Source organism: Sceloporus undulatus, chromosome 6 (genome assembly GCF_019175285.1).
Source record: "Sceloporus undulatus isolate JIND9_A2432 ecotype Alabama chromosome 6, SceUnd_v1.1, whole genome shotgun sequence".
In the NCBI taxonomy this organism is placed as follows: Eukaryota; Metazoa; Chordata; class Lepidosauria; order Squamata; family Phrynosomatidae; genus Sceloporus; species Sceloporus undulatus.
Window position 1 is genome coordinate 120173582 of NC_056527.1, and position 23102 is coordinate 120196683.

Below are 23102 nucleotides of genomic sequence, written 5' to 3' on the forward strand. Positions count from 1 at the left end.
AGCAGGGACCCTTTCCTCTCCAGAAGCACGGCCAGACTCTGGCATCCCTGGCCACCAGGCAGGCCTCAAGCAGACTTTGGAAGCCAAAAGCAACTTGTTAAACCCTCCAGCTTTAAAATTAGTCCACAGTTTAATAACTTTTTAGACTGCTTGAACTATTTCATAGAATCATAGAATTGGAAGAGACCGCAAGGGCCCTGATCCAGTCCAACCCCCTTCTGCCATGCAGGAACTCTCCATCAAAGCATCCCCATTGACAGATGGCCATCTAGCCTCTGTTTAAAGACCTCCAAAGAAGGAGACTCCATTACACTCCGAGGAAGGAGTGTGTTCCTCTGTCGAACAGCCCTTACTCTCAGGAAGTTCTTCCTAATGTTGAGCTGGAATCTCTTTTCCTGGAGCTTGCATCCATTGCTCTGGGTCCTAGTCTCTGGAGCTGCAAAAAACAAGCTTGCTCCCTCCTCAATACGACATCCCTTCAAATATTTAAACAGGGCTCTAATATCACCTCTTAACCTTCTCTTCTCTAGGCTAAACATCCCCAGTACTGTAGTTCCCTAAGTCGTTCCTTGAAGGGCATGGCTTCCAGACCCTTCACCATTTTAGTCGCTCTCCTTTGGACATGCTCCAGTTTCTCAACATCCTTTTTGAATTGTGGTGCCTAGAACTGGACACAATATTTCATAGCTTTAATTTTAACACTGTTTACTTTTAAGCCATCCAGAGGTCTTGTGACACAAGGCAAGAAACAGATGCATGGAGGGATGGACAGACCGCTGGGTTTCCCCCCCATCTCTGGAGGTCTTTCAACAGGGCAACTTTCAGGAGGGCTTGAGCTGTGGTTTTTTGCATGGCTGAAGGGTTGGAGTATCTGGAGCTAGTGATAAGCTGATCATATTTCCCAAAATCCATTTCTTGAGATTGGAATCTATAATAAAATATACATCCATTCATAGCCAAAGCAAGGAGGTCCTCCAGCCATTGAACAAGGGATGGTGAATGTTCACCTGGAGTGCAAGTTTTTTGTTTTGGGTTTTTGGACAGTAAAAGCATGCATGATCCAACCACGTTCACCCTCACTTAGACTCCACACCACACAAATATAACTTGAAAGAACATGTTCATCCAGAAAAGCCAATGATTCTTCTAACACAAAATTAACACACAGCAACACATCCAACTAAAGAGGGGTCATCCCTGAACATCACATACCAAGGATATATTGTTTAAATGCCAAAGGCTGGTCCGATGCTCCCCCCCTGACTAGGAGGACCCCCACCCGCCCATCCCACATGACCCCCATTGCAGTCTATGAAATGGCCAGTGTCCCACTGGCGTCCATCACTTGAGCTTAAGGCGATGAGCTGCATGCAAGCCATGGGCAGAAGCCCACAAGGGCCTCCCTTCTGCACCCTGACCCCAGCCCAGGATACACTGTGCGGACCCCCCCATTTCCCCCTTCCAAGGCGGATGGTGATGAGTGGGTGGGGGGCTTCCTTACCGGCAGAGGGGGTCCAGCCGGCACTGGCTTCGGAGGTCCAGACAGTTGGGCGGCTCCTTGTCCTCGTAGGAGCAGTGGGGGACGATGGTCTGCCGGCGGCGCTCGGCACAGGCCTGGTCCTTGCAGGAGCAGAAGAGCAGGCGGTAGGTGTACTCGCTGGGCACCCGGTCGAAGAACTGGCGCAGGGCCTTCTGGCACTTCCGGCGGTTGCAGGGCTCGGTGGGCGAGACCTCCCTGTTGCAGACCGAGATGTAGCCTGAGCGCAGCCGCTTGCAGCCGTCATTCAGGTTGCAGGCCTTGGCTGCATCCAGGCAGTGGTTGCTCTTTGCCGCCGCGGCTGCCGGGTCCATCCCTGCCCAAGAGAAAAGAGAGGAGGGTTTGCAGTGGCAGCTCAGGAGGAGAGTGGAAAGGATACCTGGAAACAACTGGTGTCTTGACTGTCAGGAAACCTGGATGTGGGAGAAGAAGGAGCAGGCAATGCCCCTCGACAAGGGCACAAAACGTATCTTGCCAAGAAAGCTCTGTGATTGATTCACCGTAGAGCTGCCATATGTCAGAAATGACTAGAAGGCACACAATAACAACAACAAACATATGCACCCTCTTTAAGGCTCCAAGCTGTGAACAATTAAGGTGCGCAGGTTGGAAACTCAGTTGGTATTGAAAGATCACTGTGTGGATGGTTTATAGGGCCCCTTTTCCTTTCCCAGCATTCACATTGGTGCATGACACACACTCACACAACGCACACACACTTCCTTCACTGAGCGGTCCAAGAGATCTGCTGGATGCCAGAGCACCCCTGTGGAGCACTCTTGGCCACAGCATGGTGGGCATTTTAAAACTACCCAGGGTGCCCTTCAGTAAAATAAACAGGGTGACTCATGCAACTAGAATCACAGCAGAAAATCCCAGTTGCAAATGAATTGGGGACGAGAAGAATATTTGCAGAATCTTTCATTCTCAGTGTGAAAAGGTTGTGTCAACACGTGGGGGGGGGGAGCCTCCAAAGGATTACCAGGATTGGTGAGAGCGTTTGCCTCCAGCTCAGGAATAAGACAAGGAGGAACCCCCCCCCCCCGCGCGCACTGAATCCAGGACCAGCATGGAAAGATTGCCGCAGGAAGAATGTGAGAAAGAAAGAAAGAAAGAAAGAAAGAAAGAGCATGCCATACAGGGCCAGAAAGAATTGTTTCCTCTTTAAAACTTCCAACAAAGGAAAGCCTGCCAGCTCCTGAGGTTTTGCCGGCTGAGCTCACCCAACCAGAGGAGCAGTGCGCTGGGCAGAGCAAGAGTCATACTGGGAGGTTGTCCTGGTTCCAGCATCTGACATCTTTTGGATTTTGCCTCTCAGTGGTCTCTTCTTGCAGCTGAGCATACCTCTATTCACCGAACCCTTCCTTATAGGGCTTGGCATGTGCCACTTGGCGCTGGAACAGCTTCAGCAGCTGGAGGTTCCCCTGAGCAAAATGCACATATGAAAATCAAAACCCAGCAAGAGAAAGAGAGTCAGAGAGTCATCCCTTGGCTCCGGCTGCAGAGCCAAGGACCTGCCCTCACAGACTCTTTCCAGATGTTCAGTGGGAACATCCAGCTCTCCTTCCAAAACTGGCATGGGTCTGAAAAGCAGATTCTCCCCACATTCCTCCCAGGAGCATGTAATGGAGGTGCCAACGTGGGCAGGCAAGAGAAGTGGGGCTGGAACACTGTGGGCGCTTTCCACAGAGTCAACCTCCCCTGTGGAAGGGTTTGGCATTTCTGCAGATAAGCAGAAGGGAAAAGGGTGCTTGCTCAGATCAAAGTTGTGGGAACAGAGTTACGTACACAGGAGTAATGTTAGGCATGCTTATGCATCACACATCGCTGCATAGGCCACTGCAGTGTACACTGCATATTGGTTGTGCAGTGCTGAAGATCACTAACACAGATTGTCATACAGGGGACAGGGCATCATTGTCCTGCCCCTGTCCTGTCCTTCCCGCATGATCGCAAGAAGGACTTTCAGACAATGATGCACTTATCCGAACATTATTCCGTCCAGGAGGCACAAGTGACAGCGATCACATGAAAACCTTTGAAATGACATTGAGCTGATCCTGTCATTGTCCTGTCATTGAAGTGCTATTGCCCAGCATTTTGTATTAACGGCAGTTCGCATTAATGTAATGCTCCTTCAATGACAGGATAATGACAGGATCAGTGCTACGTTATGAAAGGTGTTTGTGCGATTTCTGTCATGGATGGTAGAGCAATCCTGTCCCTATCCCATCTGTGTATGATAATCTCCACAGTGATTTTAAGCAACAGATGCATGACTCCTTGAGCATGAAGCTCCATCCCAACCATCTCAGCCCTAGATCACAGCCCAGGCGTCCGGCAACTTCGCAGCCCAAGCCCAGGAGAAGGAAGGGCCAACGTTGCCCCCAGATGCCAACTCTCTCTCCATCTTTCCCTTCCTCCTCTACCACCAACAACCAGCTTCCTCTGCCATGGTGCCATGCCCAGATGTCCTCTTTGTCAATATAGTTAACATTGGTCAAGTGCAGAGTGTTAATACAGCATAACATTGCATTCGTACACAGAAGAGCACAGCATGATGTGCAAGTGAAAGGGACACACACACACACACATATAGAGAGAGAGAGAGATTGAGAGAGAGATGCTTTTGTTGCTCATGATCATTGTGAGCCATACGGTTTCAATTCAAAACTTTCTGCACAACAGGAGGTCAGGTTTTCATCACAGCAGTGGACCTGTGCCATGAAAAACTCTGCGTCTGGAAGGCTGTGGAGAGAAGGAGCTCTTCCCATCACAACATCTTTGCCAGCATCAGAAGCAGGAATGCTAAGGAGTTCTGGGAAACACATGCAAGGGTCAGCAAGGGTCCAGCCTGCCAGACCGACCCACTGCACTGGGCAGTGCTGGCCCATGAGGCCGCTGGGCAGGGGCCACCCCTTGGCCTGCAGCCCATGGGGAGAGGGGCACTGGCAGACCCTGCCTCTTCTGTGTCCTTATGCCTCCCCATGAGATGCTGACTGGGACCTTGCTGGCGCCTTGCCATGGATTGGCCCACCATTTTTGCCAAAGCAGAACATCCGCACTCAGCCCTAGGTTATGGACACAGAGCTTCACGTGGAGAGCTGTTAGGGATATAGATGCACCTCCCCAACTGCTGCATATCTGCCCACTTCTGCTAAAATCAGTGGCAGCATTTCTTTAGCTACACATCTGGTTGCACAATCCAGTTGTGCGTCTGGTTGCACAATCAGTGTGTGGAGATGCATTCTGGGGAACCCCAATTGCCATGTTGAAAAGATGCACTGGAAATTTGCAAGATTTCTGAGAATAGTAATTCTGCAACAGTTTTGTCTATTCGTCTCTTTTTCTTTCCCCCGTATGAAGGCTTCGGCAATTTGTGCAAAATTTCTATACACTGGACTCCCTCCGTTCCCCTTTGTGAACCAAAGCACACAACCACATCTGGCACAAAAGGACCAGCCCACTGATCCAAAAGACACAAACACACCCATCCAACACACCTAGTTTTTCAATCGATCTTGGATGAAACGGATTATCTGGACCCATTTCAAACTGGCTATCGGGTGGGTTACGGGGTTGAGACGGCCATGGTCGCCTTGGTCGATGATCTCTGTCTGGGCATCGACAGGGGAAGCGTGTCCCTGTTGGTGCTCTTGGACATCTCAGTGGCTTTCGATACCATAGACCATGGTATCCTTCTGGAGCGCTTGGCAGAGGTGGGAATCGGGGGCACTGCGCTCCAGTGGTGCCGGTCCTACCTCTCCGGGAGGTTCCAGATGGTGCAGCTGGGAGACGTATGCTCCGACAAGAGGGCCCTTACATCTGGGTCCCTCAAAGAGCCATTCTGTCTCCCATGCTTTTCAACATTTACATGAAACCGCTGGGAGAGATCATCCGGAGACATGGGGCGCGGGGTTATCAGTACGCTGATGACACCCAAATAGTCTTCTCTATGTCTCCGACTGATGCAGTGACTGGGGATCGCATCTCTCCTCTCGTGGCCTGTCTGGAGTCGGTAATGGGCTGGAGGAGGGGAAACCGACTCAGTCTGAATCCAGAGAAAACGGAGGTACTCGTGATAGGTTCTCCTGGCCCAGGGATGGCGGTGGTTCCACCTGTCCTGAACGGGATCACGCTTCCTGTAAAGGACTCGGTACGCAGCCTGGGGGTGCTCCTTGACTCGTCGCTCCACCTTACATCTCAGGTGGATGCGACGGTCAGGAGCACCTGCTACCAGCTTCGGCTGATTTGCCAGCTGCGTCCCTACCTGGGCCAGAGGGACCTTGAAACGGTGGTACATGCTCTGGTAACCTCTCGATTGGATTTCTGCAATGCGCTCTACATGGGGCAACCCTTGTACCATACCCGGAAGCTACAACTGGTACAGAATATGGCAGCCAGACTGGTCACTGGCATACCCAGGGCCAGTCATATAACACCTGTACTCAGAGGTCTGCATTGGCTGCCTATTCGCTTCCGGGCGCAATACAAGGTGTTTTATAACCTATAAAGCCCTACATGGCTTGGGCCCAGGATACCTTGAGGACCGCCTCTCCCCATACAATCTGCCCCGCACACTCAGAACATCTGGGCAGCAGCTACTGAGGGTCCCAGGGGCAAGATTAGCCTCTACATCGAGGAGGACTTTTACCATTTCGGCCCCGACCCTCTGGAATACGCTGCCCATAGAGCTCCGCTCGGCCACCTCCCTGGCACAGTTCAGGAAGGAACTAAAAACCTTCCTGTTCAAGTTAGCATTCCCCGATATAAGCTCCAGTTAGTCCCCCCCCCCCCCCTTTGACGGCAATGCGAGCCGGCTAGAATGTATTTTTTAATGTAAATTTTAATGTACTTTTTCTTATTGTATATTGTATTGCACTGTGTATCTGTTTATTATGCTGTACACCGCCCTGATTGCAAGAAGGGTGGTATAAAAATAAAACTTTTATTTATTATTTATTTATTCAAATCCATGTTGCAAGGCAGAGGCTGTTGCAGTTTAGCCGCACAATTATTTTTTGGGTTGAGGGAGAATCTTGAAAATGCAGACTCTTTCTTGAGACCAAGAGAAAAAACTGGTCCCACAGCAGAGGAAGAATACTTTGTGGTTCCTGAAGCAAGGATTTGCATCCCTGCTCCTTGGCGCCTCTCCTTGGAGATGCCCCCAAGTTCACTCCCAAATGGAAACCACCCCAAAGCCAAGCAGACCTGCTTCTGGCGGGAGGGCTCCCAGTTCTGGCCACGAAAAGGCACTGGGCACTCATTCCAGCTTCTCCTCTTTAACAGATCTACTTGTGGAAAGGGGGAAAGAAAGGAGGAGGAGAAGGGAGAACTCAGGGGAGGTTTGCAAATGGAAGAGAAGCGCACCCCTCCTCCCTTCCCGCGCTCTTCCAAGACTCATCAAAGCAAACTCTTGTGTTTAAAGCAGGGAGATTACATAATCAAAAGCCTTGCCTGGAAACCTCCCTGAAGAGGACTTCTTTCCTTTAAGAGCTCAAGAAGAGCAGAAAGACCCAGCTTAGGAAGCACTGCTTTCATGGCAACAGGGCCAGCCTAGCAGAGCCATGCCTACATACCTAGTTGGCCTCTTGGAGAAATTGGCTTCAGGGATTCCTGGGTCTTGAGGGGGCTGGAGCCAGAGAGATTGCTCTCTCACACACACCTTCTCCATCTGGGCTCCTTCCCACCCCTAGCAAGAAAAGGATGGCAGGGCAAGTGGCTGCCTTCCCTCCTCCTCTTCTTCTCTGTTGAAACAAGTGTGAATAATCCAGGCAGCTTCCTTCCTTCCTTCCTTCCTTCCAACAGGCAGCAAAGCAAGGCAGGCGGGCATCAGAGGGCAATAGTCTCTGCCCGGCTGGCTTTGTTCTTGCCTGGTTCTCCATCTCAATTGCTCCTGCCCTGCCTAAGACCTGCAGGCCCTGGGTGAGTTTGCCAGAGAGCCAGTCTGCAAAGGAGACTTATCTTCTGGGGAGCTCATTATGGAAGCAGAAGCATTAAATTTTGATGGAGAAAAGGAACAGCCTTTTGGTGGAAGCTGGACTGAAAGACAGCCAGCTTGATCTGTCCCCAAATGGGCAAGGAGGCACTGGCTGCTTTCTCCCCAAAGGGACCCCAAACCCTCAAGCTCCGTGCCCTGTGCCCTCTCTGCCCACTCACTTGGGGTTCCTGCCCAGGGCTTCCCCAGGAAAAAGCAACACAATTGTTGGGGGCACATCCTGCCTCTGAACGCCCAAAGCCCCCTTGCCCCAGAAGCCCTGGCGGCTATTCTGCATGGCCTTTGGGCTCTCCAGGTGGGCAGCTTCAAACCTCTCCTGACTCGAAGCCATGGAAAGTCCCTTCAGCAGGTGCCAGAAATGCAATGGCAAACAGAAGAGTCCCTGGGCAATGCTCCCCTTGGGCCAATCCTCATCATGGGAAGGTACAACCACAAGAAGGTGGGCATCTGGATGTGCCAATCTCCCTGGTGCTGGGCTGACCTTCTCTGCCAGTCCAGATGCCAGTCCCAGCATGTCTCCCGGGTCTTGTCAGTTTCTCAGGAGAAGAGCTTTGAAAGCCGTGGAAGCTGCCTCTCTAACCTGCTTTGCAGTGAGACTTAGTGAGTTTGACAGCTGTTGGGTGCAGAGTTGGAGTTTTTGGAATTTAAATAACATGTTTTTGTGCCTCTGCCTCTGGAGCCAACCTGAGGCTAATCCCTTTATATCCCAGAGCCACTGGGAAAGTGACAGGCCCCAGCACTTAGCATCCCCCCTCCCAAAACACACAACACGCACAACACACACAAGGCTGCCCCCCCCCCCCCTCAACCCCTACATCCCCCCCCCCCCCCCCCCCCCCCCCGCTACCTCCAGACTGCATTTTTGGCATTGAGATCTAGAATAAATGCGCCCAAGAGCAAATGCTTCTTGGTGCCAAGCCCGGCACAATTCCTATTTTCCACCCGCTAAAGAGTTTATTGATGGTGATTTAATTCCGAGCGGAAAAAGAAAACTATTGTCAACTGGCATCTAAGCGCTCCTTTTCTTGGAAGAGAGTTTTGCAGATTTGCTTCAAAACATCAGCCAGATTTCCTGTCCATAGAATTAGGATGACGGAAAGGATCCGGTGAAGTCCTCCGTCCTCCAAGGCCACGCTCCCCACGTGGGACCCTTCTTTGGAGGCAGGGGGTCCGCCAGAGAGAGGCAGGGGTTCTCCACCCAAAACGGCTTCCCTTGTGTGCTTACACAGACACAGAGACACACAGCCATCTTCATGGTCAATGAAAGGCAGGAAGGAAACAGGGCCCTCCTGAGAAGATCCTCTTCTGAGGACACCCTCAAAGGGCCACCCATGGCCAAAGCCCCATGGCTCACCTGCATCCATCTGGTGACAGACCCCTCTTCCCTTCTGACTGCTGCCAATTACAAGTTGGGCTTCATCCGTCCACTCAGCTGATGGACAGGAGCCACAAGGATAGTGGTGCCACTTCAAAGGGACGGACTGTAACTTTACACCCATGGAGTCAAATGGCAGTTGTGCACCACTTCCTTGTTAATTAATTGCAACTTTGTGCAACCTAACATGTGGTCAAATGTGCAAATTTACATTTGAATGCAAAATGCCTATTGAGCAATAGGCAACTGCATGCACAACACACAATGCAGAGTGTGCAATGTGCACCAGCATGCACACTGTGCAGCCACAACAGCACCCCACACACCCCACAGGCCACTCTGCCTTGAACTGAATGCAGACATTCAGCATCAGGCAGAAACGTCCAACTGCTTCCTTGGGGAACTTGCCAGGCTTTGCAAGGACAAAGGGGCATCACTTCTTTATTTTTTAAAAACATATTTAGCTACCGCAATTGAGCAGAAAGAAACCAGAAAGAATCCACAGCAGTTCCCTCAATGAAGGGAAGCATCTGACAAATCCATCCATTGATAAAATGGAAAAAGGTAGAACTGAATGCTGTTTCCATAAAGCAGCAGCATACAATCCTACAATAACAGTCGCAGCAGCAGCAGCTTTGGAGAGAAAGCATGAGAAGCAGCCTTGCAAGAGCTCAGTATCTGGAACGAAAAGCCAAACCAGCCAAAGAGGCAACGAAGTGCCCTCTGTCCCAGCGGACGGGATGCAAGAGGCTCTGTGGCGGGGCAGGGGCAAGCCGAGGGGCTTCTGCGTCTGTGGGGCAATGAATCCCCTCTAGGTTTTGTTCTGGAAAGTAAAGGGGCCATCTCACACGCCAAACCCAGAATTGCTCCTGGACAGTGCCGTCTTCCATGCTTGTGGGCAATGGCAATGAGTTACTTGAGGGGAGGAAGTGGGGCTAATGGGGCTGGGCCTGGATTCCTCCTGGGTTTAAAACTGGACTCCAAGGGAGCTCTCCAGGGACACATGGTCCCACTTTGGAGCAAATATAATGGTTCTGACCCAGAGAAAATTTTCAGAAAAATAAAACCAGAAATGCCACAACATGCAAAAAGACCTGTCCTCCAGCAAAGAGGAGCCTTTCTGGAAGTGTCAGCCATTTTGCGGTTCTTTTGGGCCTTAACATTCTTACCAGTTTATGGTGACCCAAAGGGACAAACCAGGGTTTTCTTGCCAGATTTGTTCAGAGGGGGGTTGCCATTACTCCATTTAAAATGGGTAGTCTGGGGGGCATTGGGGACTGGTGAGGAGCTTCCTCTGGTTGGGCTTTGGCCTCTCTTTACGATGCGCCAGTGCGCCAGGGGAGCCCAATGGTGGCAGAGACGGCTCCAGGAGGCCCAGCAGGATTGCTGCGGCTCTGCTGACTCTTATCTCCTGTATTTACATGTATTAATTGCTGATGTATCTCGATACCCTGCTTCCATATCTAATCTAAGTCTCCACTCTAAATGTTCCACATACTGTCATTAACAACTGTTTCAATATTCATCTAGGCTAATTAACAAAATGGTGGTGCGATCAAGGGAGCAGCCATCTCAGTTTGTGGCTTAGGAAAATTTAGATTCCCCAGGTGAGAGGCCGGTTGGAGGCCGGGGAGAACGGGGCTTCCTTCCTCTTCCGTGAAGAAGACAGACAGACGGACCCCAGCGGGAAAGGGCCAACGGAGCCATCTGGGTGGTGTGAGACTTGAAAGGGCAGCCCTGCCCACAAGGGAAGAGGCTTGGGGCAGATGCAGCCTTGCCCTCCTTCTGACACTGTTGCTGGTTTATCCCTTTGGGCACTACATTGTTCGCATGGATTTCAGTCCTAGGAACAGAGACACTATTCCTGAAGTGGTCTTTGGTGAGAGCTTTCCTGTTCTGTTTTTCAAGGGAAGGAGAGCTCTAGATTCAGCCGGTTGGAGATGGTGAGGATCTAGTGGCGCAACCACTCTCCAGGCAAGAGCACTGAGGCGCATGGTCCAGAAACAACAGAAAACTCCCAGTGGTTCCCAGTTTGTTTCCAGGCCCAATTCAAGGAGCTGGCTTTGGCCTGGGAGGGCCACTAACTGCCCTTGTGCCAAACGTCTGTCTGCCCGGCACCTTCCTTCTTCCCCTTTAGGCACCGGATGAGACAGAGGTTCTCTTCTCTCAGGCTTTTAATGCCATTTAATTGCTTCTGTGACCTCTGCTTCCCCTTCAGACCAGCTCTTTGCAATCATTTTCAGCTGGCCTATTTTTATTGCCCGGTTGTTAACCTTTGCTATATACTGTGGCCTCTGCTAAAAGGCAGGACAAAAAAACCCCCACATAAATAAGCAACTTAACCTAAAGAACACTTGACATCAGGTCAGAAGGTGCTTCAGTTTGGATTATTCTCTGTTTTGTTGCTTGGTTTTAAAATGGGGGGGGGGAGTATAAGGTGCTTTGTTGCATTTAAGAAACTCATGAAAGAGGCAATCCTGCCAACTTTGCCCCAAGAAGGAAAGAAACCCTCTATGGCAGGAAGCTCTGCTTCTTTCTCTCAGCTGATGGCCAGTCCTGGTGCCCTTGGATTCCCACCTGCCAGGTTGCAAGAAAGGGGCCTGTGCCTGGCCGTGCCACATCTGGGCCTGACCCCTTGGCATCTCTGGGGAGCTCCTCAGGTGCTTTCCACCAATGGGCCCTGCCACCTCCAGCACCCAAGTCAGGAGGGAGGGTCCACCCAGAAACAGGGACCTGGAACAACTCTGCTTCCCTGGAGGATGCTTCCCCATACTGTTAACAGCTGGAGACTTGCAGCCTGGGCTTTATTTAAGGCTCAAAAAGAGATGCCAATATTCTGAGCCTATTTGGGGGGACAGAGTTCAGACAGAACCCCAGAGCAGATTGACCACCCCACTGCCACCCCTTTGTACATCCCTGTTGAATCCAGGGAGGAAAGGGGAGGCCCCCTGCCCCACGCCAAAGCACCCACTCTGAGGGTCAAAGAGGGCCAGATGCAGACAGACAGAAACAGCAATTGGAAATTGGGGGGAGGGAGAGCTGCCTTCACCAAGCACTGTGCCTGAGGAGGGGCAACTGGATCATGGGCTCTACTCTCCCAGTTACAGCCCTCCGATCCAGCCTTTAATGCCCCCAGCTCCACCCTCAAGAACCCTGGGATGTGTAGTTTGAAGAGGGATTTGGATTCCTCTGCTCTAGTGCCTGTCTACAAAGTCACTCCCCAAACTACAGATCCCAGAACATCATATGGCTCTGTCATATGGAATCCTGGGATCTGTAGCATCGGATGAATCCATCCATTGATAAAATTCAAGAAATAAAACTGATGGAGCCGTGACAGTGGGATCAAAATCTTCTATCTGTTTAGTGCAAATGCATGCAGGACTCCTTCACAGGTGCCCCAGGAAGAGCGAGAAGGGAACTACCTCTGAGAAGAACCTGCAGTTTCTGCTGCCTGCTTGGGGCTGGCACAAGGGCAGGGGCACCGCCGCTCTTGCAACCCAACAGCCCCATTCCCAACTGGTGTCCTGTGCCAGCCTTCCTCCCTGCCAGCAAAACCTGGAAACCCTGTCCCCAGACCTCCTAAGCATCCAATACGTGCAAAGATGGCCTTGTGATGCCTGGATAAAGGTGACCTAGCTTCAGAGGAACACTCCCAGCTCTCCCAAGCAGCTGCAGAATTAAGCATCCAAGAGAACAGAAGGGATATTGTTCATTCTCTCAGGGGTCCGGTCATCTCCCGAAGGAGGAAAGAATGCGCAGACAGACACAGCAAGGAGAAAGCTGGCTTTGTTTGGCTTTTATTACCTGAGACAATTGAAGCGAGCCTGAAGATATCGGAGAGACGAGAGGTGACTGGCTCATAGGGAGATGCTTCATAAAACTCTTCTCCTGGAGCGAGAAGGACAAGAGAGAGAGAGAGAGAGAGATTTAGCTGCCTCGCTAAGTTAAGGAGCAGCCAAGCAACCTCCTACGCTGGGCAAAGCAACACACCGCCCCCTCCCCAAATATCTGTCTTGGGAAGCCCCCCAACCACCATCCCCCTGCCTGGGAGTGACAAGGTGGGTCCCAGAGCATTTGGAGCAGTGGCAAGGCTTGCTGGGTTGCATGGAAGCAGTCAGGAATATTATTATTATTATTATTATTATTATTATTATTATTATTATTATTTCTATCTTCCCACCTCTCCCAATGGATCGAAGCGGGATCACAGCAAGGTTAGAATTACAGTTACAATATCACAGCACAGTTAAAAGAATAAAAACATAAAACACAAAACCCACAAAACCCTGAAAACATTAGCATCAATCAATCCCGGGGCAGCTGCTCCCATTCCATGCTAGTGGTCTTCATAGGAGGTCAGGAGGATAAGCACGGCCTTCTTAAAGATTTCTAAGGCTGTAACAAGGCGGGTCTCCTCTGGGAGTCCATTCCAAAGTCTAGGGGCAGCTATACTGAATGCCTTTAGGGAAGTAGAAACATGTTTGGATGTTGGCATCTCCAACAAGTTCTTCCCACTTGTTCTAAGAGTGCGGGGCGGACTGTATAGGGAGATGCGATCCTGTAAGTAGCCTGGACCCAAGCCATGTAGGGCTTTAAAGGTAATGACCAACACCTTGTATTGTGCCCGGAAGCTAACTGGGAATCCCTTGGCACCTTAAAGACTGACAAGTTTTATTTTGCAGACGTGTGCATGGACCCCATTGGACTCATCAGCTGCATCTACCCTCAAAATTTTCTATTTGGGGCAGGCTTCATGGGCTCCAGGGGGTTCACCCACATGCATCTAAAGAAAAATTAGGAGCCATCCTGGTCTCGTGGTTTGAGGGTTGCACAAGGACCAAGATAATTTCGGCACCTTGAATAGTTCCTTGGTGCCACAGCAGAGTCACTTGCCACACTAACACTGGAGCTGCTGCTGGGCACGACTGATTAACAACCACAAAGGCAAGCGGGGAGGGGTCGCCCCCAGCCCTCGCCCCCGACAGCAGCAGCTCCTCGGCAGACAGTTACAAATGCATTTCATTACTGGAAGCTCTGTGCAATTGCTGGGCAGGATCGGCTGCCAGGGCATGAGGATGGATCATCAAAGGCACCTGGCACTTTCTCCATTCCCCGCCTTGGGACATGAGGCCAAGAAACTGGTCAGAACTGCTGGGGAGGTCAAGGGAGGCTGCAGGAGAAGAAGGCTCCCCTTAGAGAAGTTAGTAATCAGGCAGGCAGTGGGGGCATTTGGGCTGGCAAGAGCTTTTCTGTCACCATGTTCCCTATTTCTCAACTGCAGGAAGAATTGGGGAAGGGGCACATGTCCCTGCCAGACACAAGGATCTGATCCCCCACCATTCATCTCTATTCTCCCTTCCCACTCCATACTTCCATCTTCCCCCATGTTGCCCTAGATGATACAGAGAAGCTGCATGGGCTCCTGGAGGGATGGGAGACAACATGGGCAAGTGCCTGGCATCTCCTGAAAGGTGGGCATTGGATGAACTTGTCCAGCTGCTGCACTAACCATTTTGAGGTTGTTCTTTTGGTTCTGCTGCCTCTCTGTGTCATCTAGGGCAACATGGGGGAAGCTGGAAGGGAGACCAGAGATGAATGGCCTCCTGCAAGCCCCAGATCTCAGGAGCCTCCTGGCAAGCCAGCAACCCCCTGCCCGACTCCGTTCATCTTACAGGGATGATTCAGACAGTGGCATCTTCCACGTGTGGCACTCATGGGATCCCTCTTTCACAAAAGCCTCCTTTAAGGCATGCTTTCTAGCCCTGAAGCAGCCCTGCTATGGAGCATCAAGGAGGATGGGTGAAACCAGAAGAGATGGCAGTGGAAGGAATCAGCCTACATGGGAGAAGGGAGAGGCGGACACTTCAAGGGGTCCCACAGTCCCTGATGGTGGACCTTCTAAAACATGATGAGGCCGGAGCAGGGCAGCTCCCATTGGGTCCCTGGACTAGCATGACCTCTCTCTCTCTCAGTCTCAGTCTCTGAGGCTTCCTTCTTGGCTCCTGGCATGACTGCTTTTTTGCGGTCTTCTGGAGAACATCTGGTGACTCTCTTGAGGCCAGTAAAGAAGCATCAACCAGCAATTCTGATGGGCAACTTTGGCATGGGAAAGCTGTGCATTTCCCCTTGGCTGGACTTGTTAATGCTCAAATGACAGACAGAGCTTCCACAAAAGCATGCTGAGCAACCTCTCTCCCTTCCTTTTCTATATTGCTTTGCCAAGGCCATAAATAATTAAAGATTGAGGGGGAAAGCTTGCTGCTCAGTTGGGAAATTACCTTGTACTGAAAGGGCACTGAACTTCTGGCCCCTGAGCTGCCTGATACACAATTAACCTCCGGGAAAAGCACCAAAACAGAAAGGAAGCCACTTGTGAGTGGAACTTATTCTCAGGTCCCTTTTGCCAGAGGAAAGCAGGAGAAAGGGGGCCCTTGAGCAGCATGTGGGGAAACACCACAAACTGACTTTGCCCTATGGCTGCAGAGCGCCAAGGGAGACTGGAAACTATGCTGCAGGGTCATCTAGGCACCCAGCAACAGCCGCCTCCATGCTTTCCCCAAAGCGGCTGCATCCACCACACTTTCTACCCTCTTCTCTTTTGATTTTACCCATAGATTGTCACTTCTTTCTTTGCACCAAACATGAGGGCCTTTTGAAAACTACATCTCCCAGAATCCCTCAGCCAGCATGACCAATGGCTTCAGAAAACAAAGGGACGGTACTTCAGTTGACACAAGTTCTCATTCACCAAGGAGAGGGAAAGCTCATTGGCAAAGCTGGGGCTCAATCCAGAAGATGCTGGAGCTTGAATTTCCTGATTTCCATGCCTAAGTCCGAGAGGCAAGATTCTCTGCCCCAGGGTTCAATGCACACCCTCACAGTCGCACACTCGCACTTGCACTCAGAGGGGTGCCATGCACTGGCCCGCTGGGGCCACAGGTCCTTACCCGCCGTCAGGCCGAGGTGGATGCTCCAGTAGATCTGGAGGCAGAGGAGCTCCTTCTTCATGCCCCGCTTGCAATGGCAGTCGTAGAGAGGGCTCTCCTGAAGTACTTCCAGGGCTGCCTGGCACTCCTTGTTGGCCAGCATGGTGTTGCGGTCGCGGCCGGCCACGCACTGGCGCAGGGTGCGGTAGCGGGAGCTGCAGCTGGGCTCGGCAGCACAAAGCTCATTGGCCCTGGCACAGTCCACAGGGGTCCGCCAGCCATGGGGGTCTGGGGCGTCAGTCAAGGAGGAAGGACCAGCCCAGGCGTGGACCATCTCATCTGGAGGAAAGGGAACCAGAGAGATGAGCGAGTGAGAGAAGGTGAGCAGATTCACACTCCGGTATCCACCATCCACAGCCCACAAGCACAGGGGGGCCTTTCTCTTCCACCCATCGTCCCTCCAGTTCAGCACCCTCACCTTCACCTGGCATGGGGGTCTCCCCTCTGCCCCTACAATCCTTCTTTTCCCCAGCCTCCCAGGCCTGAGCAGAACTTGGGCAATTCACTTTGGGGGAAACATGGGGACTGCGACTCCCAGAGTCAGTGGCCAGGCTGGGAGAGCAGGGTTGGACTCCCCACTCTGCCATGAGAGCCCAGTGGGAGACTGTGGGCAAGACACACTCTCTCAGCCTAAGAGGAAAGCAAAGGCAAAACTTGCTCCAAAAACAAGAGAAGTAATAGTGCCACTGTATTCTGCTCTGGTCAGGCCCCACCTAGAATATTGTGTCCAGTTCTGGGCACCACAATTCAGAAAGGACATTGAGAAACTGGAGCCCTGTGTCCAAAGGAGGGCGACAAAAATGGTGAATGGTCTGGAAACCATGCCCTATGAGGAACGACTTAGGGAGCTGGGGATGTTTAGCCTGGAGAAAAGAAGGTTAAGAGGTGATATGATCGCCCTGTTTAAATACTTGAAGGGATGTCATGTTGAAGAGGGAGCAAGCTTGTTTTCTGCTGCTCCAGAGAAGGACCTGGAACAATGGATGCAAGCTGCAGGAAAAGAGATTCCAGCTCAACATTAGGAGGAACTTCCTGACAGTAAGGGCTGTTCGACAGTGGAACACACTCCTTCCTCGGAGGGTGATAGAGTCTCCTTCCTTGGAGGTCTTTAAGCAGAGGCTGGATGGCCATCTGTCAGGGATGCTTTGATTTGGATTTCCTGCATGGCAGAATGGGGTTGGACTGGATCAGGGCCCTTGGGGTCTCTTCCAACTCTATGATTCTATGATTCTATGAATAATTGCTATAAAGACAACCCTAGGAGAATGTCACCGTAAGTTGGATATGACTTGAAGGCAGATCACAACAGCCAAGGTAGAAACATAAAAATTACTTTCTATTTTCTATTTTACAGTTACTTTTAAAATAGCATTCAACCATAGAATTAAACCATTGTAAATGACAGAAAAGCAGAGGATAAAAGGAGTACAGCTCAGCACACTTAGAAAAGCCTTGTTCTTGTAAAACAGCCAGTCAGTTCCCAAAGGCCCATTAGAACAGAGGAATCCTTGCCTGCCAAGGAAAGCGGGCACAGAGGAGCCAGCCTCCCTGGCAAGGGACCCCGGGGGCCACGGCAAGACCCCTCTCACACTTTCCCAGGGGATTGAGAGAGGTGCCTCTCTGGAAGGCCTTGGGGCATAGGCAGTCTCCAAGCAAGTGGTGTGAACCATGGTGCTCACTGCAGCTACAGCACAAAGAACTAATGGTGCCACCACCTTGGATTTCTCTGTGCCTGAGAGGAGGGAGCCAGTGCGCTTATGGGCCTGGTTTGGAGGTGTGCTCTGCCATCTCTCCTGGCTCCCTTGCAACTATGTCTTCCGGGGTCAAATGCATCAAAGCAGGAGCTGAGAAGGGAGGTGTGCATCTCATAAGGCAGATGGCAATGCTGGTTGTCACAAAGCCACAGCACCTGCTAGCCGCCTGGCAGACAGTGTTCTCCTTTTCAGGTGTTGGCATCAGTCTAAAGCACCAAACAGCTGAGGTGCCTTTGGAAGGAAGGTCACAGCACTAAGAACCAGGAGAGGCCCCTTCATCCCACTTGCATCCCAGGGAGCCTGCTCAGCCCTCTCATCTCTCTTTCTCCCTTTTAAAAGCCCAGCTCCCATCTCAGCCTAAGGCAAGCGACAAGGGAAGCAGCCGCTTCCACTTCCCCAATTCAAAGGCCGGTTAGTTTCCAAATGGCACACGTTGCCCTCCAGGACAAAACTGACCTCGGAGATGATTTGCTGACCTTCTGCAAACCCCAGAACAATCCCTTCAAACATCCTGGGGACTTGAAAGTCATCCTTCCTGGGACCTAAAGGCCTGCCACTTGTGAACCAAGTAACAGAAGTGCCAGAAAAGGCACCCTGGCTGGCTTCTTCAAAGGTCAGAATACCACCTGGAGCAAATTCCCCATTTTGTTGCAGAGACAGCCACCTGGGTCCCCATGGCCCAGCCCCAAAAGGTGCCCATCTGTGGGGATGAGCCCGCATCACTGACTCTGGCCCCAGGACAATCTGGCTAGGATGGATCAGCAACCAGCCATGATGCTCAACTGAGCCACAGTTTGCCACCACCACTTATGCCAGTCCAGCTGCTTTTGACAGCTGGGTTTCCCCATGAAGTGTAATAATAAATAGCTAAGGGTGTTTTTTTTTTAGAAGCCTGGCACATTGCTGCTGTTCCCTCCCAAACAATACTAGGGTTTACTGGAGGGGGAGCATTGGCAGGTAAACCACCTTCCTAACCTCGACCTCCAGCTCTCTGGAGCAGAGCCCTTCTGGGAGAACCCCAGAGGAAGGGCGAGTGGGGGTCCAGGAGCCATAGGGAGCAATGAAGGACACTGCCAAGGGTGGGTGGCATTCCTGTCTCCCCACAGCTCCATGCCTATCACAGAGGCACAACCAAATGTGTGGCATCATTTTCTGATCTGGTTTGGGCTGACTTTCTCCACTGGGTTCTTTGCTGTCTTTGGAGATCCCTGGGGGGTCTGGCGAGCTGCTGTAAACCCCCCCTCCCCCTTGTGATGGAGTGTGGCTACAGACTGGCAAATTCCCCCTCCCAGAGCGCTGGCCCTTTCGTCAGCCCTTTTCCTGATGCACTGGATTGGCACAAGGGTCCTACAGTTCAAGTGAACCATTGCTGACGACTCTTGCAGAACCTTTGCAGAGTTCAGCTGAGTTCATGTAATTCCAGCATAACGCAAGGAGAGAAAGTATGACAAATAGATTTGATGAACAAATGTGGGAACAAATCCCACATTCCTGTCTGTTTTACAGGACTGAGGTCCCAGGATACTGGAGGGAGAAAGAGGCAGGGAAGCAAAGAAGATGCTGCAGCCCGGATCCTTCTGTCTGGGTTCCTGGGTTCAAGGGACAGGCAAGCAAGACGCCAGGAGACCTTAGCCCCCAAAGCAACAACAGCAGCTTATGTGTGTATGCCACAGTGGCCACTACAAAATATCACACACAGCAACCATACATTTCTCTAGACTACAACTTATTAACTTCTAAAAAGAGGGAGGCAAAACCTTAATAGGCCAGGCAGCAGACTTTAATCCGAAAGCAAATGCACCTGCCATTTCCTCTACAACATCGTGTCACCATTACTGTTTGTATGAAATTACTGTACTACAGACCTTTTGGGCAGCTACAGCAAAAGTAGCAAACTTAAGAGTAATGAGTGTAGGGCCCCCAAAGCAAATTCCGCCATCTTGAATTCAGGGAAGCTTTGGGTAGCTGCTCCGTGGCACATGGGACCTAGAGTGCCACGTCTGCTTCTCGTAGGTGGCATTTACCTTGGAAACCTAAGCTTTTGCAGATTGCCACCCGCTGCCCCAGAAGAAGGCAGTATAATATTCAAGCCCAAGGCACAGGATGATGTCCCATCTGCCCAAGTAAGTCTGTCTCATCTACAAAACCCAAACAGAACAACCAAAGGGTTCTGGCAAAAACTGTAAGGGAATAACAGCACCTGGAGCAAAAACACAATGTAGTATCTAAAAGGGTAAAATGTTGTCTTTATTAATAGAATTGTTTATCATTGCCAAAGGGAAAAAAGGGGGGCTTTTCTCCACCCTTTCTGTTGTTTTATTGGCTTTTCTCCAGGGTTTAGTTTCTCTGGCTTTGTATTTTGGATATTTTACTCAGCATTTTACAGATCTTCCGGTGGGGTAATTTTACCCTTTTAGATACTACATTGTTTTTTTTGCTCCAGGTGCTGTTATTCCCTTACAGTTTTTGCCAGAAGCCTTCGGGTGTTTTGTTTGGTTATTATCTTGGTTTTTTTTCGGTTATAGGGATTTTGGTTGGTTTGGTTCATCTACAAAACCCCACATATCCCCAGAAGCAGGGACAATGGGGAGGAGGGACCGATGGAGCAAGAAAGGAAGATGAGGAGTGTGGGGGAAGCATAATGCCATCTCTGGGGCTCTGGGCTCCCTCTGCCCAACATTTGCTCCACTGCGTCCAGTGGGAACATGCTACTCTTTCATGGACACTGCCTTCCCCAACCAAGAACTTGTTTTCTTTTTCTCAGCTCATCCCCCCCCCCAAAAAAAAAGCTGGAAGCTGCATGTACTCAAGCCCTTTCCTTGAGTGATGGAGGCCCTGACCTGCCACCGGGAAGCGCATGGTGCAGAAAGCATTTGCAGGAATGGACCATGCCAGGAGGCTTTCCAGGGCAGCCTTTGGGGAAGGGGAGTTTTCTGTCCAAGAGGGCAAGGGGGTCAGAGGGCAGCTCCCAAGCTCTCCTCACAAGGACATGAAATTGGGCCAGATATGCAACTGGAGGCCAAGAGGCTTTGCCTTTCCCTGTCCTTGTGTTTCGACATAACCAAGGAGGAGACTGGGCCACCGTTAGCCCCAGGGGACTCTGCCTCCGTCTTCACCCACACAAGTCCCTCATTGACTCTTGCCCCCCCCAAAAAAGAAAGGAGAGAGTGACACCTACAGGCAGCTGGGGGCTCTGCCCTTGTAGGCGGCCATGGGCTGCCTTCTGAGACCACCGGATGGACAGAAAGACGGACAGGATGGCCCTCCATTAGCTTAGCCTGAGGGACTTTTGCTGCCGCATTCACAGGGACCTCTGCCAGGCCCGCCTCATGCCCCACTGATCAATGGCAGGCTCCTCTCCCCAAGCCACAGCCAGCCACAGGTTTTGGTGACAGCCCTGGTGGCCACAGACACTCTTGGCGCCTGGCTCGTTTCTCCCCTGGCACACACACCTGCCAAGAGCATGGCACACCAGGGGGCGGGTGGCAGGTGGGCACTCACACCAGGTTTCAGCATGAACTTTAAAGGAGTCACTTAAGGTGCTGAACCCCTTTTAAAGACAGAAGCACCTTGGACAGCTCCTTAGAAGTTCAGGTTAACCCTGGCAGTGGCCTCATTGCCCCACAGCCTCCCCAGCTGCACCTCCACTCTTACTCAAGCCTTGGGCCTTAGTCACTCATAGTCCGGCTGGCAAGAACAGCTTATCCAGACACCAGACCCACCAAGACAACCTGACCTTTTGGCTGACCCAGAAAGTGCAGTCCTGGGGGCAAAGGGGGGCCAAGCCACCCAGCCAGAGTCTGAAAGCAGCTGGAGGGAAACTGAGTCCAGAAGCAATCTGGGTCTGTGGCTCCAGGCAGCTGGGGCTGCTGCAGGGAGGCAAGAGGCATTGTGGAGGTATGGCTCCTTCCCCAGGATGGCCTTTGGGATGGCAGGGACAGAGGGGGCAAACCCTCTTGAAGCTCCCAAAGGGATCCGTGCTGCCAAGTAGTCACACCAGTTGCTCCCAAAATCAGTGGCTAACATGCCAACCATGCCCCTCAGGTGGGCAAAGGGCCCCTCTTCCCTGGCTAGGAATGCCCCATGGAGCAGCCTCCAGGACCACATCTGGTTCCTTCAAGGCAGGGCTTGGGGGCCCTAGTCTTTTGGCAAAGGAGATGCCTGGCTCACCCTATTCCTTCTCCAGCAGCACTCAGGGAACGATTTATGGAGGAGACAGGGTTGCACAAGGATGGAGAGGGTGGGCGGTGATAATTGCATGGCTTCCACAACAGGGACACTCAGCTGCTAAATTTAAAGCACCAGCAACTTCTGAATAAAGTTCCTGCGATCATCATCATCATCATCATCATCATCATCATCATCATCATCACAGAAGCTTGAGGTCGTTGTTGTCATCATCCTCAACGCCAGGCACATCATGAGCCCATAGCTCCACCCCAGGCACCCTCCCAGGATGGATTCTTCTGAATGGCAGAGAGGAGGAGAAGAGCCGGGCTGCCTTCCAACTGGCGCCAGCTCAGGATGCCTCATCTCTCTGGGGTTGCACAATTTGGCCACCGTGGCACACTCCTTCCCTGTGGCTATGTGACCCATGGGTTTCTCCTTCTCCAAGGAGCTGCTTCCTTGCTGTTCACAAGTGGAGCAGACCACCCTTGAGGAGAAAGGACCACTTTGCGTCTGATCAGATGCCGAGTGCAACGGGGCTGATGGAAAGCAACAGCCAGGAGCCACGCATGGATAGAGCATGCCAGTCTAGATACCCAGCGCTCCTGTCCTTGTTGCATCATCCATAGGAGCCAAGAAAGACACACATGGCCCAAACATGGCATCTAGAGGCCAAACCAGCACCAAAATCCTGCCTCTGAGGATTAGGAAAGACCAACCTGGGCCCAGGTGAGAAGGGGCACCTACAACAAGGGAGGGTCCCCAGTCTACCAGCCTCCAAACCCAACCCAGAAAACCCAGTTTCAATCCAGCCCCAGCATCCCAGGCACCAAGAGACCACCCAACCTGGCACCTTGCAGAAACAATCCTGTTTTCCTTTACCTGCAGCAGGTGGAAACCACAGAATCCGGCTCTGCAGAAGAAGCCAGTTGGACGAGGCTGAGCCAAAACCATCCACTCCCTTCCAGCCTCAGTTTCACCGTTGTTGTCAAAACACACACACTTAAAATTGCAATGCAAAGCACAGTGAACTAGGCATCCCCAGTCAATGGGGGCCCAGAACTTAAATGCTAGGATTTGGCACAACTGCTGGTTTCAATGCATGTGTGCACACAAAACAGGGCAAATGTCAAAAGTCATGAAACTGGTTCAGCCCAGCTAAACCCGCTACTAACCTTACCCCAACCGGACCCTCCTTCCTGTGCAAACACAGTTCCAGATGCAACCCCTTGGAAGGAAGGAAGGAAGGAAGGAAGGAAGGAAGGAAGGAAGGAAGGAAGGA

At 51.6% G+C, this 23102-nt stretch overlaps 1 protein-coding gene across 3 annotated transcripts in view; it reads right to left on the reverse strand.

Moving 5' to 3' along the window:
* GFRA2 (GDNF family receptor alpha 2) overlaps positions 1-23102 on the reverse strand; it is a 51323-nt gene that overhangs the window by 23657 nt on the left and 4564 nt on the right. For all 3 annotated transcript variants that reach the window (XM_042471561.1, XM_042471560.1, XM_042471559.1), the window contains exons 2-4: positions 15861-16178; positions 12718-12801; positions 1502-1853 (exon numbers count right to left, since the gene is read on the reverse strand). In XM_042471561.1, the coding sequence (XP_042327495.1) occupies positions 1502-1853; positions 12718-12801; positions 15861-16173 (749 nt within the window). In that variant the 5' untranslated portion in view covers positions 16174-16178. The remainder of the gene's footprint in view (positions 1-1501; positions 1854-12717; positions 12802-15860; positions 16179-23102) is intronic.